At 37.5% G+C, this 20,670-nt stretch overlaps 2 protein-coding genes across 10 annotated transcripts in view; one reads left to right on the forward strand and one right to left on the reverse strand.

Annotated features, from left to right (window-relative positions):
* Positions 1–20,670, reverse strand: part of LOC129565889 (carbonic anhydrase-related protein 10) — an 84,392-nt gene that overhangs the window by 31,901 nt on the left and 31,821 nt on the right. The window contains exon 2 of the mRNA XM_055441203.1: positions 8,317–8,364. Coding sequence (XP_055297178.1) covers positions 8,317–8,364 — 48 coding nt within the window. The remainder of the gene's footprint in view (positions 1–8,316; positions 8,365–20,670) is intronic.
* Positions 8,978–16,115, forward strand: LOC129565885 (DNA topoisomerase 2-binding protein 1-A). Of its 9 annotated transcripts, none has more exons than XM_055441199.1 (16): positions 8,978–9,290; positions 9,440–9,596; positions 9,710–10,408; positions 10,540–10,691; positions 10,934–11,066; positions 11,225–11,332; positions 11,419–12,096; positions 12,214–12,377; positions 12,473–13,181; positions 13,271–13,559; positions 13,629–13,805; positions 13,912–14,246; positions 14,318–14,612; positions 14,679–15,013; positions 15,088–15,326; positions 15,543–16,115. In XM_055441199.1, exons 3-16 carry the CDS (start codon positions 10,295–10,297, stop codon positions 15,745–15,747), a joined length of 3,933 nt encoding a protein of 1,310 aa, XP_055297174.1. In that variant the 5' UTR covers positions 8,978–9,290; positions 9,440–9,596; positions 9,710–10,294; the 3' UTR covers positions 15,748–16,115. The 9 variants fall into 9 exon arrangements, with proteins under 9 accessions (XP_055297174.1, XP_055297166.1, XP_055297168.1 ...); XM_055441191.1 differs by having other exon boundaries at positions 9,751–10,408; XM_055441193.1 differs by having other exon boundaries at positions 9,754–10,408.

Genomic DNA, 20,670 nt, shown 5'->3' on the forward strand with positions numbered 1-20,670 from the left:
TTATTCAATAGAAAAACACAACAAACGCCGATAAACATTCGTGCTGTTGGCTTCCCTTTTCTCTCTTTCTTTATTTTATTTCTTATGTACACACACACGCAAAACGTACATATATTTATGCAGATTTCAAGTATGTTTTCGACTCGATGCAATACCACAAGCCAAAAGAGATAATTAAATTTTTCTTCCCCACATACATACACCAATTCACGTGCTCTTTCCGTATTCTCTGTAGCTTTGGATTTTTTCCGTACAATTTAACGATCTGGTCATTCTTGTCTCTATAGCATCATTTTACGGGGAAAAGAACATGTGTGATACATTTTAAACAACTCATAATTAAATCTTCCGATTTATTAATCATAGTCTGTTCCAAAAGCATTGAGTGGAATAACTAGTGGGAGCTGCAGGGAACCATCGCAATAACATACAGGTTTTTTGATTAAGATTCGAATCTCAAATTCCAAATTATTTCATTCAGTTTGAGATTCCCATTTTAAATGTCAAATTTGGTTTAGAGTGAATGCATTTCAACGTTGATTATTCCGTGCATATGGTTTTCCATTACTAGAACCAATAAAAAAAAGTCTTATTATTAGTCCACTTCAGTGATGCAATGTTTTCGATAATAAAAATTGAAACATTGAAATAACAATGGAACTAGGCAATTTTCTATTGCTGAACATTTTCTCATTAAAAATGTGCCAAATAATAATTGATTCCATGTGAAACCTCGCATCAGCCTCAGATGAAGTGGTTTCTAGGCAACCCAATGTATCGAAATTGAAGCGAAAGAGCGAATATTTTAAACGTGTGTGCATGATGTGTAGGGAAATTGATTCAGATTGCTTCAATTATCTATTGATTCAGTTTAAAATAACTATGGAATAAATTCTGTAGAGAATATTAATAATAGAATTCGGTTGAAATGTTGAAGTTTGGCTGAAATATGTTCTCTTGTTTTGTAACGTAATTTCAATAAATTGTATACGAAAAATAATATGCATCTGAAACTTCGTTTGCAATGACTTGAACCCATGGATTTGGCTAAAATGTGAGCATATTGAATGAAATAATAATTATTTGGAAATAGCATGGAAATAGGGAAATAGCATCAAGCAAAATACCTGCATTGGCCAATATATTTGGTTTTATTCATGATTTATGAGTTAATACTGAGAAAAGTGAAACTCGCTCCAGTGTAATCAATCCATTGAGAATGTTTGGTTATGCATTCGTTTTTGGTGACCTTTAAATGTGCGGAACACAAAACACTATTCCCATTGCATTATGCCCAATTGGGGATTGTTGTCGACGGTACAAAAGAAACAAACAAATGAATTCGGAAATCGATCGAATTTCAACATGATCGAAAAAAAACCGAATCGGATGCAGTGAAAAATGCTCATAGACCGAGAGGAAGGGTAAGAGAGAGGGAGTAAGAGAGAGAGAGAGAGCATGCAACGAACGGAAAAGTATTTGATTAATGGATATTACTTTGGTTCATGTCGTTATGCGAATGGTTTTGGCAAGCGAAAACAAAACTTTGACCGCAAAATATTTGAATTTCTGCACAATGCAATCTCGTTGCTTATGCACACATCTCCCACATTTAACTCGAGCATGGATCGTCGTTGTTTTTAAGGATTTTTATGACTGTTTTATATGCATCCTTATTAATACACTTGATGCTTTGAATCCAAATGTGCACACAAGATTCTACATTTTCCCCTTCTCCTCGTCTTCTTCTTTACATTTATTGATGTCGAGAGAATCGGAAACGATGCATTTTTTTATTTTTCATTTCCGTTCGAAGTCTTGCAAATAGTTTGGCTTGCAAAATCGATTATGTTTTTGGATTATTCAAAATGCATGGGAATTGAACTTATGAAAACAATTATTATAATACAGACGGTGTTTATGCCAAAACGCAAAACTTTCGCTTGCCACAGAGGATTCGGGGCGAAAAAGCGAAGTTTCACCTGAATCGAGAGAATAAAGTTGGTGCTGGCTCCTTTTTTTGGTTGTTGTTAATAAAAATGCATTTTTTATACGGGAATAAGAAGTTTTGAGCGAACTTTTGCGAAATATCTGAAATGTTTGGCATATCAAAAGCACATTCGAGATGCATCACAACGTGTATGTCTCGAATGAGGTAAATTTAGATTTTATTTCAACGGTGCATTTTTATAACATCGGAACAAAAAAAAAACAGTAGATAAGACTTTTGGTGGGTTAAAAAAAGTGCACAAACTTTTCGGTAGCTCCAATGCATTCGGTGCTTCCGCTTAAACTGTGGTGGATTTGTTACCCGAACATTTTTTCACCACATTCCCTAATTCAGTCATTACTTATGAAAAAAAGTGCTCAATTCTTCGTATTTAAACTAAGAACACAATTTTTTTAGGTTGCCTTTCCAAACGGAGAAAGAACTACCAAAAAACTGACGTCAAGTGTTTAACCATGGTTAAGTTAGAGCTGCAGTTTTTTGTTACCAGTGTAAAATGCTAGAAAACACTTCCACGAGAAGATTAATTGTTGTAATTATATGAAGCCGGAAAGAGGGCGAAATAATCCAAAATTGACCGACATGAAAAAGTTCGGCAGACAAAATAAACCGTTTGGTATGCGCGGCTTTGGCCAAAGCCCTTACCTATTTTGAAGCATGAAAGATTGGTTCGCAAAGTGGTCGGCATTTGTCGAAGATGACGTTTGGATGAAGAACAACGAAATGAAACGAAACGAAAAGAAAATTCGCGGCTTTGCTTGCGAACGCCAAAATTAAGTTTTTCCCAATGAAGATGCGAATGTGAACGCGTTGGATTCATTTGAATTTGCGGCATAGACACTCCTTTTCTCTTTTCGGAATAGATAGAAGGGGGGCGCAACAACATCGTCCAAATGAAATGAGAAGCAACAACCAAAAAAATTGAACGAAAAGTGTATACTTATTGAATAAGTTTGTAAATTTAAATATTTGACTGCTGTTGCCACTGTGTATGGAAAAGTGTGCGCGTGGAAAATTGAGCAGTTTGGCGGTGGCGCACGTGTTGTGAAGTGATTTTGAGCCGCTAAAAACAACCAAACAGCAAAAATATTATATAATGAAAAGAAGAAAAACTTTCTGACTTTTTACCCAGAAACCAAGTCATTTTCACACTCAACACACACATATTTTCCACATTTCTTCATTTCGGGTCTGGGAATCTAGTTCTAGACTGTTTTATTTTCTCTTCCTCCTTCTTCTTCTTCTTCTTCTCCAATTTGGCAATCTCCTCACCAGAGAGAGAGAGAGAGAGAGAGAGAGAGAGTCAGGACGCGCGGCTTTTTGCATGAAAATAAATTGCAATTTTCATTTAGGTTTTAATTTTATTAAGCTTAATAATTCTGTGCGGTTATTGAAATTCGAACAAAAAGTTGGTGAAAAAGAGACTTCACACTTGTACAAACACTCATCTCATGGTGAACGCGTCGGCTGGGTGCGAAAAACTTGCACCGAGGAATAAGTTTTCGAAAAGAGAGCGAACCGAGCGAGCAAAAGTGAAACGACATACCAAAAAATGAATCTCATTTGCTTCGAAATGGATGTGAACGATTTTCAGATGGAATTTGCGGTAATGTTCGCTTAAAAAGGCAAAACCTCGACACAAAAGTCATCGCCTGAAAATTGTGCGACTATTATAAATAGGGGCTAGAGAATGAGAAAGAGTTCGCGAACGGAGGAAAGAGAGATAGAGAGCGATGAAGGAGGAAGAGAACTCAAACTTGAAAGTATGGAAAGTGTTGTGTGAAAACAATAGAAAACGAATTCCCCAGTCTCGAGAGGAAGTGTGAGGAACAGCCGTCGTCCTCGTTGTCGTTGCTTTGATTCGGAAACCAGAAAATGTTTGCACTGACAAATCTGTTTGAAGTTTTCTTTTGTTTTAAGTGGCAGCATTTTGGATTAAATGCGTTGAATTATTAGCATTGTTGACTTTTGCCAAAGCGACGATGCAGCGAAAAATGAATTATTTCGATGGGGAAGGGGGAAGGCTGCGTGACGGTGCGCATTAGCTGACATACGCTCGACGAACTTGTGTGAAATAAAGTTTTCATTACCGTCAATTTGATTGAAGAATTTTGTTGACAATTTCAATAATTTGTTGAAAAATTAATGAAATGCGTTTGCATAACATAATGCGGTTGGATGGCATTCGAAGTGAGAGGGAGGTGGTGGTTTGAGATGCTGAAGCAAAAGCAAATGGGCATTGTTGACATAGTGCAATGTGGCAAGATGCCCCAATTTACAGTTGGCTTCAGTGGGATCAGCATTCTGTATCGCATTTTTGTGCCACATACATGCAATACACGATATGCTGGTGTTATTTGCAGAATGGAATGTTTTCATTGGCATCGAAATGAATGTGTTATTACGGACTACTGTGGTCACTTTGCAGTGAAATGTCTACCACTATAAACGTCAGCGATCAACATCAACAGAGACACTATAGCACATAGCATTAAACGCACTATTGCTTCACTCTTTGTACACACTTTGACATCACTTATGCTTTGGCGCGCGTCGTACGTTTTTCAAACGTTTATGTTTGATTCAAGTATTTCACCGATTTCACCGAATTTTCTTACTCAATATCAATATATTCATTCTTACTTGGAAGTTTTTTTTTATTGCAATGATGTTTTAAAATATATTTTGTCGAGAAGTTTTTTTTTTCAATTTCCAAAATTAAATGAAATTAAAACACATAGCATGAAACGTATTCATAGTAGAAATGCATATGTATTAGTTTGTACTTATTCATTATAATGTATTTAGATAGGACGCTAGCGCGGCCTGTGAAATGTTTACTGGATAAAAATTATTTCCATTAAGAACGTGTACAACATGAAATTCACACTCGCTCTTTATGGTCAAACACGGTTCATGTTAAGCCTTTTGACTGTAGCAACGGCTAGGGGGTAGACACGATTAGTAAATTAGAATCTAATACAGTAAATTAGAGAATATTAGAAAATATTAGAAACTGAAATGTTTGATGACTTTGACATGGCAATTCTTTATGAAGATTTTTGTTTTGTTTGATTAAACAAAACGGTAAACAATACCGTTATTTGTCAACAAGTCTGCAAGTATTTCAACGCATTACCACTGTGCATAGTACAGAGACGTAAAATGTTCGCCATTTAGTTTTACATTGCCAATGCATTTCCTTATGGAGATTTTTGTTTTGTTTATTTTTCGTTGTTTGTAAGCAAATCTGCCAATCATTTAGCATTGCCTCTGTATATTTCGTATGGACCATATACTAAGTACAGAGGCAATGCTAAAAGATAGGCAGATTTGTTTACAAACAACAAAAAATAAACAAAACAATAATCTCCATAAAGAAATGCATTGGCAATGTAAAACTAAATGGCGAACATTTTACGAGAATATTAGAAGATATTAGCACTTTCAATCGATTATTAGAAATATTAGAGAAAACTAAATAAAACTTGGGATATATTTCCAAAAATTAGACAGATTAGTGATATTAGACCAATATTAGAATCCGTGTCTACCCCCTAGAGCAACGGCCATTCAAAGGATCTATTCAATCTTTTCTCTCGATTTTTTCTATCTGCGTGTTTGTATATGAATTAACCGCATATACCGGGGCCATGCCACATCAAATCACTTCTACTCACAGAAAGAAATCCGACAATTGAAAAGAACACACGAGATATGCGTCAGCATTTTTCTCTAGTCCCCCAATCTGAGTTCATCCTTTTGCTCGTCACACACTCATTTGGTTCATACCCACTGCATGTTGGCGGTTTATGTTCTTTTCAAACTGAATCCTTGTTCTTTTCTCTCTCTCTCTCGGCTCATAGTCTTTGGTTTCGAACTGCGCGAATGCGTGCATATGTTCCATTGGTGTAAACATTATGCTACAAAATGACCACTTTTAGTGTCATTATTATTATTACCCAGCTTTATGCCAACTTTAGCCCAATAACACGGACAATGGAGACAAAACGGCATGTTTTCACTTTAGTAAATTAGTTTTTTTTCCTTCTTCCCTTCACTTCTATTACGTTCATAACATTTTTCTTGTGCTCGTTTTGCTTTTCCACTTTTTCGCCCCCAGTCAAATCACTTTCCATCGCAGTGTCTCGTGTATTCTTTCCATTTTCGCCAAACCCACTCCAGTTGTTGGCATTCAGTACATTATGCTCACACTCATATTAAATAAAGTGCAGCTCGTTTATCATGCTACAGGAAAAAAAATTGTTTGTCCACCAGTTAACTCGACAGCATTCTTACCGCCTTTTTACTGCCTCCCAACAAAGAATTCCTTGGTTTGTCAATGAACAATTGGATTTACACTGTGTCCTCAATCGCTTTATCCAAATGAATTCAATGACTTTAAACCTTTTTGGCTGCACTTCTAAATGCCGTGACATTTTGTTTGGCAAACAATTGACGATTTCTATGCCATAGCTGCTGGTCTATATTGAGATATGAATGACTTGACGAAATTGCTAATTCGTCTGAAATATTTGGATTAGAAATGAAAATTCCGACTCTGAATAATTTGTTGTTAAATTCACACTGAATTTAATTGAATTCATTCAATTGACAAAAATCTCTCTTTCTTTTACAATAAAAAAGGGTGTAACGAAAAAAATGCCATGCAAATGTAAAGGCCAAACTAAAAGTTTTTGTCTAAAACAATACCAACGCAATCACAGAGTTCAATAACCAAATCGATTGTGGTGCCGTTGGACTGGTAATGAAAATAGGGATCGAAAAATCAATTTGGCAAATGTATGGTTGTGTTTGTTTAGTGGCAATGACAAAACTCTATACATTATTGTTGTGGTTTATTGTTTGAAGTGCAGTCAAATTTGCACCCTCCCCAATTTGCAATGGCCGAATCCAATTGCAATCGCAACATGAGTCATAACTAGACAAAAAAACAGATGCATTTCATCGCCAGCTACTAGATAAAATACAATTCACAGGAACTAGACAAAATGATCCAAATAACACCAAGCTACAATATTGTAAGCCAGCAAAATCAAGCAGCTGCTTTTGTGCATTCTCACCCTGATCTAACAATTTTACGAAACAAAAAATCCATTCAATAAATATGAAAAAGCCCAAAAGAATTCCATTCCAGTTATTCCTATCGGTCGTTTTTTTTTGTTTCTCTGTCAGACGCCAGTAAATTTCTCTGTTCGGAGTTTGACAGAGAATGTCCAGACGGGCAAAAAAACGAATGTACGCAGCCGAATGGTTCGAATCGGTAAAAACATGCATCAATGTCAGTAGATATTAAGTTGGGATTTCGGCTCAATGCACCATGAACATTTATATCGAATCGATAATTACTCGCGGATTATTTGCATCTATTCGTTTAAATTGATGATTGGCGCGCACGAGAGTGCGCGTGTTTTGTTCAACAAAATACCGAATGAAATGTATGAAAATGAGCGATTCATATAGAATTTTGTGTTTTTGTGTACAACGTTTCGGGATTAAATGGGCAGAAAATCGAATTCCTCGCCAAATTTCATTGGCCTCTAGGTGGATTTACTCACTTTCAAATCGAAATTGATATATTTCAACATGTCTAACGCTTTGCATTTTTTTTAATGCATCGTTTGATATTTCCATTGGAGAATTTTAAAATGTGGGAAGAAAAAATCGGTTAAAATAAAATCTTGTTGATTTTGGTAAACAAATACAACAATTTTTACCCTGTCAACTCGCTCAAAATATAAAAATCACTTTATCAGGTTGCTCCATTTTGAACTTTATTTTCGTGCGTCCATTTCTTGGTCCATTTAGTTGTATTTTAATTTTTTGAAAAACATATAACACAATTCGCTCAAATTTATTTAGCATCGCCGATTAATTGACCCGGTAATGTTTCATGTGGCTCGGAAACAACAACAGAGTGGAAAAATATTCCATTGTTTGAAACATTTTTTTGTGAAAACGGATTTTTTTTTCTGGGTAGTTTTCAATATCGTTTATATTCAAAATTGGTTGATGCATGGAATTTATACGGACTTAAACACACAAAAAATGTGTATGAAAAATCGCCTGAAAAACTGTACCACACGAAAAGTTTGTGCAAAAAAGCAATGTATCGTCATGATGCAACGATAGATCGCAGTTGTTGTGTGTGTTTTTTCTGCATGGAAACACTTTATTGTGGAACATCAAACGATGACGGAAATCGTAATCTCATTTTTTATTCGAATTTAATCAACAAATCCAAATATAACACGGAAACTTGTCATTTTTTCCATAAAAAAAATTACCTGAAATGCCATCGTACGTCCACCACTCCTCCCAACTGGCTGCTGAGTCTGTAATTAGAAGAACACAAAATCGATATCAATAAAAGGAGTCGTACAAAATTGTCGTCAATCTTGAGACGAAAATTATATATTTCATGGCTTTAGGGCGAGAGAGAGAGAGAGGGAGAATTATTGGAGTAGGGGACATTTGGCGTGGAATGGACGAATCGATATCGTTTAACCGTTAAGTCGCAGCAAATTACGGCATCTCCAGTGAAACTAATATCCTTGAGAGATGCAATTTAATGGTTTTATCGATTTTTGCGATGAGTAAAAACCGAATCGGTACATTGCGACAGTGCTCCAGTTGCCAAACCATCGTTTGCGAGAGCAGAAAAAAAATTCGTCGCTTTGAAGGGGAGCTCCGCATAAAAATGATAGCATTTACGGCGCCGTATATTTTATGCCAATAATCGGAAGAAACAGAGCAAACAACAACAGCAAATTCCGAGCGTATAATAATAAATGTGGCGCCAAACATTCTGCAAGCAAACGGAGCACTTTTTTCTCGGTCTCTCACTGTGTGTCTGTGTTTCTCTCGCATTGTCGGCTGTCGGTGAACGTGCGTTTGTGTGTGTGTGCGTTACGATTTGAGTTTTGTCGGATTTCAATGCATCAGTGCGACAGTGTCGCGCGCGCACAGCGAGACTGAGTCTCAGTGGCTGCCAGTCGAAACGATATACACACACACAAAAACCAACGCAAACGACAGATAACAATAACTGTAACCAAATAATCTGCCAAAAAATATTGAAAACAAAAAAAAATACATAGAGAGAGAGAGAGATAGAGAGAAGAGAGTGAAGTCGCACACAGCGATTTTTATATCGCATCATAACTCAATGTCGTGTGTGTCTCTGTGCCATGTGTATCAGTTGAAAACCGTCGGAATTGGTTTTTATGATGCCGTTCGCCCCCTAACATGGAAAAGTCGTGTAAGTAAACCGCATCGAAGAAGAATCGGAAAAGAAATGCGAGAAAAACCAGTTGGAATGAGAACACGCGAGCATCCATCCGACCAATTAATTCGATTCGAGTCAAACCATTCGACTGAGTCATCATCATAATTCTCGTTCATTTCCAGCGAAATAAGCACACAATAGCTCAACGCGGATTCCGAATCGCCCATCATGTGCTGTGCTCAGAACAAGCAGACAAGAATATATATACCAAACAATTTCGGGTGAAATCGTCGTTTGCTATTGGGGACATATAAATTTTCCACTATAAACATGCTACGAGTGAGTTACAATCTTTTTTTTCTGCATTCAAAATAAGCACATGACTCAAGCTACTACACGCCTTTGAGTAGTCTTCAAGTTATTTTTGCTGCCAAACACCAAACTATTTTCAGCAAATTTTTTTTCCTTTTGCGTCGTTCGTTTCTCTGTTCAGCAGAAAAAAAAGAGCAAAGCAGAGGATTCAACTCGCCAAAAAGTCTGGAACATTTTAATGGCTGTTTTCAGCAATAATGTAGCAGAAGAAGTTTATCATAGCGCATTGTTCGACATCAAACTGAGTTTTACTTGAAAAGAGTTCAAACACAATTATAAATGAAATGAGAATGCATTGAAAACCAACATTCATAAATATTTTCAGCAAATAATAACTTAAAGATGATTTTGTTTTTCTTTTCTCGTTTCATGTGAGGGAACAATTTCAAATTGGATCGCAAGATTAAGTACGTCAATCCAATTTCGATTTTCGTATTTGATCTAGTACTCCATCGCCTCCGAAATGTCAGATCATTAAGCAACGAATTAAACGCGCGCAACTTGACAGTCGCAGAGATGGTTTGACTCAAACAAAAAACGTTCACACAGCATAGTGCACAACGAAGCGAACAGCATTTTTTATTCGCAAACAGAGAGAGAGAGAGTAAAAAAACAGAGTGAAGAAAAGAGATCGTGACATATTTTCGTGGTTAATTGGAATAAACATGGAGCATAACATTGAACAGAACTTAAGTTTGTACGAGGACAAACTACAGTTTTACTTGGTTTACTCTCCAAATGATAGCCAATTGTCACCGCATATGCAGTTCGCTCGTGAGGTATTTGCCACACACTTTTTTCTTGTCATTTCATCGGTTTTTCACGGGGATTTTAAATGATTAAACAGTAAAATTGGATGACATAAAACATTTTATGCGGGTTTTAAAGAAAATTGCGGTATATTTTGCAGAAACTCGAAGAAAATGTGAAGGCAAGCAACATTAATGAGGTCACACCGGGTAATTGTGTTGGTTTATCTGGAAATTTTACCAAGAAACACATTGTCGTTTTTGATGAATTTGAAGGAGAATGTTTTGAAGCGATTAGGCAAACACAAGCGCTGTAAGTACCACCAAGTGGATTTTTTTATTGTATCATGTCGATTGAATGGAATCAATGACAAAATTCCCTTCGAAAATTAATCTCAGGCGATCACCAAATTGTTTGTCTGATCAAAGTCAAACAAAACATTTGGCGCGAAACCTAACCACAAAACAATCGAAGGGATTTTGTGATTTTTTTTTTTCAATGAACATCAAGACAAAAGTGATAAAGACAGAATATTCATTTTTTTCGTGTTTTAGTGTTCTCGGTCCAAGATGTGTTATCAGTTGCATGATGGATAATGTGGTATTACCGTATATCGATTCACCAATGTACAATTTGGCCATGCGCGATCTGATATTGTGTCTGTCATCATTTGATGTTCAAGAGAAGGTGAGATTTTGTGCGTTTTTTTTTCGAAAGTGCATATCATTGTGCCGAGAGTGAAAAAGTTACATCAACTGAAATTTGGTCGGCATTTTTCGGCTATGCGTTGGGCAACCGTAAGTCGTTTTCATTATTTCAAAACTGTCTACTTCGATCATTTCCAGAGAAGGCTGAAGCAACTCATCGGCTACATGGGTGGTCGTTGCATTGACCAATTAGCTGGAACAGTGACACATTTGGTAACAGAGAGTGTTAGGACGAGAAAATATGAGGTAATTAATTGGTTTTTGCAAGCAAATCATGTGAATTGAGGTGCAAACGAATCATTTCAAATGCGGAACATATTTCATTCGATCAGATCGCTGTGATGCAGAATATGAAAATCATGAAAGCCGCTTGGATTGACGAAGTGTGGAAGGAAAATCTGAGCGAAAACATCCTAGCGACTGACAAAACGTTCGACGAATATCAACTGCCGATATTCTACAAGCTGAGAGTCACAACGACGGGTCTGACGCGAAGGGAAAAGAAAGAAGTCGAAGATTTGGTCAAACAAGAAGGTGGAAACTACTTTGGTGAATTCAGTTCTGGGAATATTGACGTTGTCATAGCCAAAAAGAATGCCACCGAAACGGCCAAGCTAAAGGCAGCATTGAATCAGAAAAAGGACTGTTTGTGCATCGAATGGATTACGGATAGCGTTAAAAAGGGTGGTGCTCTGCCGATTGAAGATTATCGAATTGATTTGCAAGCGAAGAAGCATACGTCGACACCAGAGAAAGCATACGCCAATAGTCCACGGTTTGAAAATACACAAGCATCGAATATGGATGTTTCGAATATCCCATTTGCTAGCACGATAAACGACACGGCAATGTCTAATTTGAGCATCGTTTCGGATCTTGGCATGGCCAGTCGAAAACGCAAGAGCAACGATGCAGCCAATGAGAACAAGGATTTGTCCTACAAAGCTGCATACGGAAAACTCGACGTGAAGGAAGCCAAACGAGCCGGCAACTTTCTCGATGGATGCAGCGTAAGATTCTTTATACATTTTCTCTTCTTTTTTAATGTAGAATTTCTCAAAACTTGAACATTTCCAAGGAAAAATCCAATTTTACATAAAACTCATAAACATCGTTCCATTGGACAGGTTTTCATGTGTGGATTCTCAAGCGAAGAAAAGGAAAAGATCAATAAAATCCTGAATGCCGGTGGAGCAACACGATTTGATACAATCAATTCGAATGTGAGCCACATTCTGATTGGGAGCCCATCGAAAAAGGACATTACAATGTTGCAAGCAGTCCCATCAGAGTGAGCATACTTACATTCATCTGTTTGTCATTGAGCATTGTCGCATTTGTTTCCCAAGCTAACGCAAATCATACTATTTTCTCACCATTTCGCAGTGCTGCTTTGGTAAAACTGGACTGGCTTCTGGAAAGTATCGCTCAGAAGACAGCTGTCGACAGCGATAGATTCATTTATCATTTGAATGTGGGCAAATCGAATGCCGTTGCAGACGAACAAGCCACCGCACCATCTCCGGCTACCAAACGAAACATTCTGTTGATGAGTCAAACATCAAAACTGAGTACACCAAAGCGTTTGGATTTCGATGGCGATGCATCAACGGCAAAAGATCAGTCGACACATAACGAATCAACGCTTAAGTCTCAAGATCAACGGAACAAAAGAGCACAAGCCGAAGATGACCTCATCGATCAGTATCTGAAGGCACCGGCACCAGCTCAAACTCTAGCACCAGCCAAGGAGCCAGTGGCTGGTCCTAGCAAAACGACGAATGATGTGTTCAAAGTGCCAGCTCAGCCAACGGCCAACGAGGAAAGTAGATTTACGGATTTCGAATCAGAATCGGAATTCAGCGTCACAATGAACAATCAGGTGACGTTTTTGGCAAATCTCAAGGTATACATCAAAGGATTTGACATAGAAAGTCATGAATCATTGGTGGAAGATTGTCGAATCGCTGGCGCAGAAGTGATCGAAGACGATAACTACAAGGGAACAGTCGATTTTCTCATCTTGCCTGTGGACGCCATTACAATGAATGGAATCAATGTAAAGGCAAAAAGAATTGTCAATCATAATTGGCTGGTAAGTTATTTCTAACCCACAAAAGCATTAAAATTGGTAAAAAGGGGAAAAAGGGAAAAGAAAAGAATCAAATTTCTCGTTTATTCCAGATCAATGCGAAACGATTGCATCAAGTCAGCGAAACGGTCAATTCGGTCGCTGATCCGAGTCTAGAAATTCCATACTTCTACGAGCCAATTTTCTTTCCAGAGGATAAACTACCGCTGATGAATATGAACATCGTGTTCAGCTTATATTCAAGCGATGAACGCTCATTTCTATTTCAATTGGCACAGCTAATGGGCGCCGAAGTACAAGAGTCCTTCATTAGAGCGAGCAAACCGCTGCTCATTTGTCCAGAGGCAAGAAGCGCCAAGTATCAAGCGGCCATTAGATGGAGTGAGTATTCTTGACTTTTCATTTCATTGAGCCGAAACTTACGTCAATTTCCGAATATTTCATCAACAGGGCAACCGGTAGTGAATAAAAATTGGCTGCTCGACTGTTATAAATCGAAAAAACGGATGGCACTTCGGAATTATCTCGTTGGGGATTCAATCGCACCCGTCGACGATATCGATGACGATGAAGAAGTGTTATGTTCACAATCAATAATGCTGCCTGATTCAAGAGATTCAAGCAAGAGTAAGGGGTTCTCTTCAAAGGAATAATTCATTTCACGATCGAAATGCAGATTTCATATGAAAAAAAAAGAGTCAACAATGTCATTCGATTGTTCTCTTCTTTCCAGATACTCCGGCTATTCCGAATCGTCGGGTGGAACAACTTCGAGGTGGTTCGAAACCATCGAATACAGCTCCGGACTCACCCATAATTCCGCAATTCAATCCGGAAGTGTTGAACGAATTGGACACACCGACTCGAAACTCGATCCTGCAACGATTCAAGGAATTAGACGAGGAAACGCCGCAAACAAAGCGTCGTCGTTATGAGCAGGCTGGTATCAAGACGCCAGAATGCGCTACAACACCATATTGGATGGAATACAAGCGGCAACAATTGGAGGAGCGTCGAACGCGTCACGCTCCAACTCAAGAGCAAATTGAACAGATTAAAAAGCGAACGGTAAGCCAAAACACAATCAGACATTAAAGTAAGTGAAATTAATCGAGAATTGGCATTTATTTTCCCATCAGCCATGGTCAGAAGTGAAGCGCAGCTTATGGAAAGAGGCATTAGGCGATGAGTACGAGAGTCCCAGCCAATGCTACAATTCCAATATTCAGCCGGATGTGTCACATGTTAACGATAGCGTGGTATCGCGACCAACTGGCAGGGTGTTGAACTATGACCAACCGGGCACATCAGGAGAAACAGAAGCCGATGAACACATCCAGGCACTGGCTGATTTCATCAGCAAAGGCAAACAAGGCAATGACCAACAACAACAGCAATACGCTGATGTGCCAAACACAGCAACATTCGAATCAGGTATGCCTTTCCGTAAACAATTCAAAGCAATCGACTAACTAATTGTTCTTTCGTTTTTCAATTCAGAGATGATGAATACAGAACAACATGAGGTTATCGGTTGGCGTGATCCAAGTGAAGTAATTGAAGATACACCGAAACGTAATGCAAGGCCAAAGAGCGTGCCATGCTTTAGTATATCATGCACAAGTGATGATCTGAAAAATAAACTCCTCAAACAAATCCAAGCGCTGAAGGGAAAGGTGTGCGGTAATTTGATGAAATACGATAGCGCATGCACGCATTTTGTGTGCGAGAAACCAAGTCGCAGTGAAAAAATGCTGAGCTGCGTTGCAGCCGGCAAATGGGTGCTTGGCTTGAGCTACATCGAAAAGAGCTACGAGGCAAATAAATTTCTCGATGTAAGGCATTGATTGTGATGGATTTTAACATTTCAGTCTGATAGAATTGATTTCATTTTCTCTCTCAATTCCAGGAAGAAGAATTCGAATGGGGCAATCCGAAAGCAAAAAATCTGCCGCACATTGAAGGCGCCAATGATTTATCGATTGCACAGGCAGCGCATCGCTGGCGAAAAAAGTTACAACCGATCATCATTCCATCGGCAAAGGGAATTTTCAAGGATTTCCGTGTAATTTTGAAAGCGGCCAAACATGAAAGTATGCGAACATTGATTGAAGCTGGACGCGGACAGATTATCGATGTTAACCCAGAGTAAGTTAATGCGGCAACATATTTTCGCATTTTGAACATTCATGAGTCGAAGAGAATTGAGAAGAGTTTCATGAAGAGTGAGAAGCAGTTCAATCAAGTGATGAAGTACATTGACATTCAAACTTTAGATTGGCCGTTTTGGATTTCTCAGTTAGGTTGAAAAGTCAGTGTTTTATTTGGATTTTAATTGGAATTTTCGATTTCTTTTCGTTTCAGTTTGCCGCTGGACAAGCAAATGACCTTATTGGTCGATGCTACGCATATTCTTTGCCAACAGAATTATGCAAAATTCACACCAAACGAAATCAAAGCGCTTGATGAGGCAAATGTGCATCGGGTGAATGTTAACTATCTGCAGGCGTGTATTACAAACGAAACTACACCAGATGTTAAACAATTTTCATTTAAAAGCAAAGTTTGATTTTGAAAATCGTTCCATTTAAAAGCAAACTCATTATAATTGTTACAAATATACACATACTACGTACTACATACACACATACTCATTCATTCGTTGAAATTGTTAAAATTGTTAAATAACATCAGATATCATTTTAGAAATTTCTTGCATAAATCAAAAATCAATTTCCATTAAACAACAAACAAACAAACAAAAAACTCAAACATTAGATTGTAGTGATAAAAATCATTGAATTTTATGAAGCATAATCCATAATGCGAATAGTTTTTTTTAAATCGTAATAAAATTGATTTCAATGTGAAAAGTTATGGGAGATCACAGGAAAAAAAGAAGAAATCTGTTGGAAATAAATAATAATTTTAAATACACATTTTTCGGCTTTCAACTTTCCGGCTGGGTGTTTTTTTCCCAGAGCGCTAGCATATATTCAATTTCGAGGTACAAAAACACCCCGTCTCTATTCAATGGTTTTATTGAGCATCGACAGATTTGGTATAGAAGTTTAGTAAGTGAGTTCAGTCGCATTCAACACAGAATTTATTGGGCTACTGTTTGGAGTGAACGAGCGAGAGGGATAGAGAGTGAGTGTGCAGTTGAGCTCGAAAACTATCTGAAATACTTAAAATTCCACTTGGATAGCTGCTGTCCATGTTTGTTCATCGGGTGTAAGGCGAGAGTTGTGTGTGTGTGTTTTTTTCGTTCTGCCTGTCCAAAAACGAGGAATAATTTGAGACTTTGTTCTCAGAGTAAGAGTGAGAAAGAGAGATGGAATCGTATAACTCGTATGAGTTTGAGCTCTAACAAAGAATCATTTATGTACTTGGTTACGTGTTCACAATTGAATTACCCGAGAGTTCGGGAACAATGCGATAAATGTAAAATACTTTCTCGGTGCAAATCGAATGCGAAATCGAATTTTCCATTTCGGAGCGGATTCGTTGTGTTGGTACTGTGCTGTTCGGTGCGTATGTGCGGCAATGAGGTAACGTCCGTTTCGTTGACTGTGAATATTATAACCGGGATATTCAGATCCCGATAAGCTGATGTCTATTATTATTTTCATTATGATTTTCGGCTGAGGGAGAAAAAGGAAAACCGATAATCAATTTAAAGAAGAAAAAAACTAAGGGCGAAACCATTATTTTCCATTCATTCAAGGTTTTCCCTCACTCGTTCGTTTTTGCGATTTTGTTTCCTGCAAGAAATGTAATCGAGACTCGAATTTCATGGCTGCAGCCTGCAGAGTAGTCGAAGGAGCATCGAATTTTTTTCATTGTGCATATATCGATTGGCAATCGACGATTGGTTCGTATCAAAGTCATTGTTTTCTTTCACAACATCTAACTTTTCACGTCTGTTGTGTCCGTTTCCATTCAAAATACGTGCTCGAAACACAGCAAACTTCATACGAAATGCCCAAACTAAGCTATATGCAATTTTCTGGCTTCTTTATACTCCCTCGGTCGAGTGTTTCGATCCATTGTGCTGGCTAGATTTTAGTTTGAAACAAAGTTTGCATACATCAATTCGAGACAAACGACCAGAAAAAAGTGGTTTGTTGGCGTATACACAAACAAAAATTAATTACATAATGCACTTGATATTTCTTCTGTTTTTTTCTTCGTCGAATCGTTTGATTCGAAACCTAATAAGCAAAATCAACTCTTGCTTTGCTCGTATTTGAATGCATCGGATTGACTATTTAATTTATAGATTGTTATCATGCACATCCATTGAGTTGCAAACGGTTCACTTTGCCAACGTCATATATATGTGTAACATGAAAAGAAACATTTTTGCCAACAAAAGAATAAATGCATATTGATTTCAACCCGATGGTTGATGCGTTTCTCGCAACATGGTAAATGGCATTTCAAGTATTTGCATCATGCCTGGCATTGTTATCCATTCGGTTTGGATTTCAACCATTTCTATTATGTGAATATTTTGTGCAATTTTTATTTGGAAAAACCCTTTTTGCTCGTCAAACAAATAAAAATGATTGACTTTTTGCTGCATATTTATGTATCATATGCGAATCTTTCAATAATGCACCGCATTTTTCCATAGATATCATTTTTCATTTCGAAAATAAATTCAGTTTGAATTCCATTGAATCGTTTGAATTTCTTTACAAATCAAATGCCAAGAGTAAACAATTCCAGTGGCAGTAGTAGCAAGCAGGGAAATAAAGCACGTAACCAACTTGAACAAATTATAATAACGTCGGTAATTTTTCAAACGAGGTCAACATATTTCCGGTGAATTCACGTGATTTATTCCCAACAAATTTCTCCTTCGACGGAAATGCATAGAAAATATTTGAATGACGTTGGTCAAAGTTTCGAGGCAACGTAATTCCAAGAGAAAATGAAAAAAAAAACTTCAATTCAACAATCAAATTAATGATCTGCTGAAGTTTTCATCCCGTTCGAAACGTACACGAAGCAAAGCGGCAGAGCGCGCAACCGAAAGTGTAACGAACCGAGTGATGAATAAAAAAAATGACGCCAAATTGATTTATGATAAACGAAACGAGTTGAAAAGCTCAAATAAATTATTTCATTAAATGCAGAAATCCATCTCAAACAACCAACCCACTCCCAAAGCTAATTTATTTCGACCAAACAAAAATTCGTCTAATTGATGAACATTTTCCTGTCATTTTCATGCGGTTTTCCATTCATATGTAACAAATTCGTCGTTTTGGGGTTTTAGCGCGGTTTAAAAGGCAATGAGCGGAACATTCACGCACATTCACTTTATATACAGATGTCGCGCTTACAAACCCAGATAGAGAGTGAGTGTGGAGAGACACAAACACAGAAAGGAAGTGAGTATGGGCGAAGAGTTATGCCACATCGAATCGTCACCCCGAAATTCATTAAAGTCGTCAATGAAATAAAACGGCTCAATTACACAATTAATTTGGTTGTCGTTTTCGTCGTCTGCCTGCGTGTTGCTTTCCATTAAATACATTACATAATTTTTAATGTTTCTAATGGTGTGGTGTTGAGGCCACTCTCTCTCTCTCTCCCACTCTGTTACTTACTCGTGCGCCCGGCTGGAGAAATCACAGTCAGCAACTGTGGCAGATTGTGGGGGTGCGCGCGAAATACCCCTTATCAAAACTCGAGCCGCCAGTTGAAAATGCCGCTGCTCACACTCTGCCAACCGATTTCTCATGTTTTATATATATGAACTGTGTGTCAAAATGTTGTTCGTTTTGTAACGAACAATTAACAGACGGAAATAGCTTAACGTGATGTAAGTGTAAAATAGAACGGAAGAATTTAAGGACAGTGAAAAAAAAACAACGACAATAACCCTAGAGTCAAGTGTATAACACACAAGAATACAGTTCGGTCGCAGTATTCGAAAGGTGTCCGTGTGTATGCAATAGAGAGAGAGAGAGTTATTCAAAGCGAGAAAAAAACTCGTGTAAAAAAACCGGTTGAAATGGTGAATTGTGTCTATTGTTTGGTACTTGGCTTTTGTTCACCTCTTTTGCTAACTCGACATGCGATAAATAATAGTTGTTTTATTCATGAATTACTTTCCATTAAATAGACTCTGTTTCTCTCAATTTTTTCCGCGCGTTAATCCGATTTAATGGGTTGAAAAAAAGCTGCGGCGGTAGAAATGTCATTCGCGGTGGCTGTTTAGCCAACATATGCCTTTTGTTCAAACTTTTTCTTCACCACACCTCGCTCCCCGTGTTCATTTTGCTATTTTTGGTGATTGTGGTGCACGTGTTTCACATACAAATCGCACACCATTTACACGCTTCATTTTGTAATTCGCATGCCCCTTCGCACGCAATAATTAACCAAGAAGAGAAAAAATGTTTCAATTATGTTAACGATAAATGTGAATACATTAAATATTACAAATGCCATAATCGAATCACTCCTCCGACACACCGAAGTTTAGAAAAGTTTTGCTCGGGCTTCGTTCAGAATAAAGCGGATGAATGTGAATAAAACCCAAGTCATTTTTCGAATCGAAATTTGGCCGTGTGGCGTTATTTCATTAACAAAGATTGTTTGAATGCAATGAATGGCCCCCCATTTTATTTCACATAATAGCGTATAAACTGGCTATTTATCGGCATCATAAAAAGCCAAATTTGTTTTAATTAATTTTTGCCTAACAAATGATTGTGAAGGATTTTTATTGCCTGTCATAATACGATAATGATGGCAAAATATTTTCACCGGAACGGACTCTTCTTGCGGCTGGATGAAGTCTATTGAAAACAGACATTACATGCGTATAAATCCAACGGTTGTCACTTTCTTCTCTTTACAACAATGTGCATGTTCCACGGTATTTGACACTAGTGATTAGGAATCCTATTTTTGGAATTACATTACTTTTTAATAGCATGAAATTAAAACGACGTATGATAGAAATGAGCGTCAATTTTTCTTGAATCTACTTGAATTATCAAGACTAATTTTTTGGGTCGTTAATAAATGATTCGTTATCGATCTTTCTGTTTCGATCAAGATAGAAATGATGGAAATTTTTCATTGAAAGAAGCCAATTGTTTCGCTTTCCAAAACTTTGAAGAGTTCACTTTAGGGAACTGAAGGGTTATAAAATGGCAGAGTTTGAGAAAATGCAATAAAATCAAGTCATCATCAAAGATAAAACAAATTTATTACCGATTTAAAAACAATCCCCTTGCTGTCTCAAAACTCCCCTTACCTCGTCAAATTGCTCCGAATTTTAAGGATGTTATAAAATTTTATCGATGATGACAAAATGGAAAACACAATTAATGGATTGACAAAAACAATTACCCACAGCGATTAACAGGCATTGAATTGCACATCACAACAAGATAAACTCTGTGTCGCTCTTACTCTCTCTCCCTTTCGATCTCGTGGTTTTTGTCGGCATACACGTTGTCATGGG

The sequence above is a fragment of the Sitodiplosis mosellana genome, unplaced genomic scaffold, assembly GCF_009176505.1.
Source record: "Sitodiplosis mosellana isolate CC-2019 unplaced genomic scaffold, AAFC_SMos_1.0 Smas_scaffold_3, whole genome shotgun sequence".
Taxonomy (NCBI): Eukaryota; Metazoa; Arthropoda; class Insecta; order Diptera; family Cecidomyiidae; genus Sitodiplosis; species Sitodiplosis mosellana.

What these genes read in the sequence shown, in the direction of transcription:
- LOC129565885 (XM_055441199.1), top strand. Translation starts at nt 10,295, where the DNA reads ATGGAGCATAACATTGAACAGAACTTAAGTTTGTACGAGGACAAACTA. An exon ending in ATTAGGCAAACACAAGCGCT is followed by an intron (nt 10,692 to 10,933) that starts GTAAGTACCACC and finishes TTCGTGTTTTAG; the next exon opens with TGTTCTCGGTCCAAGATGTG. An exon ending in ACTTTCTCGATGGATGCAGC is followed by an intron (nt 12,097 to 12,213) that starts GTAAGATTCTTT and finishes TCCATTGGACAG; the next exon opens with GTTTTCATGTGTGGATTCTC.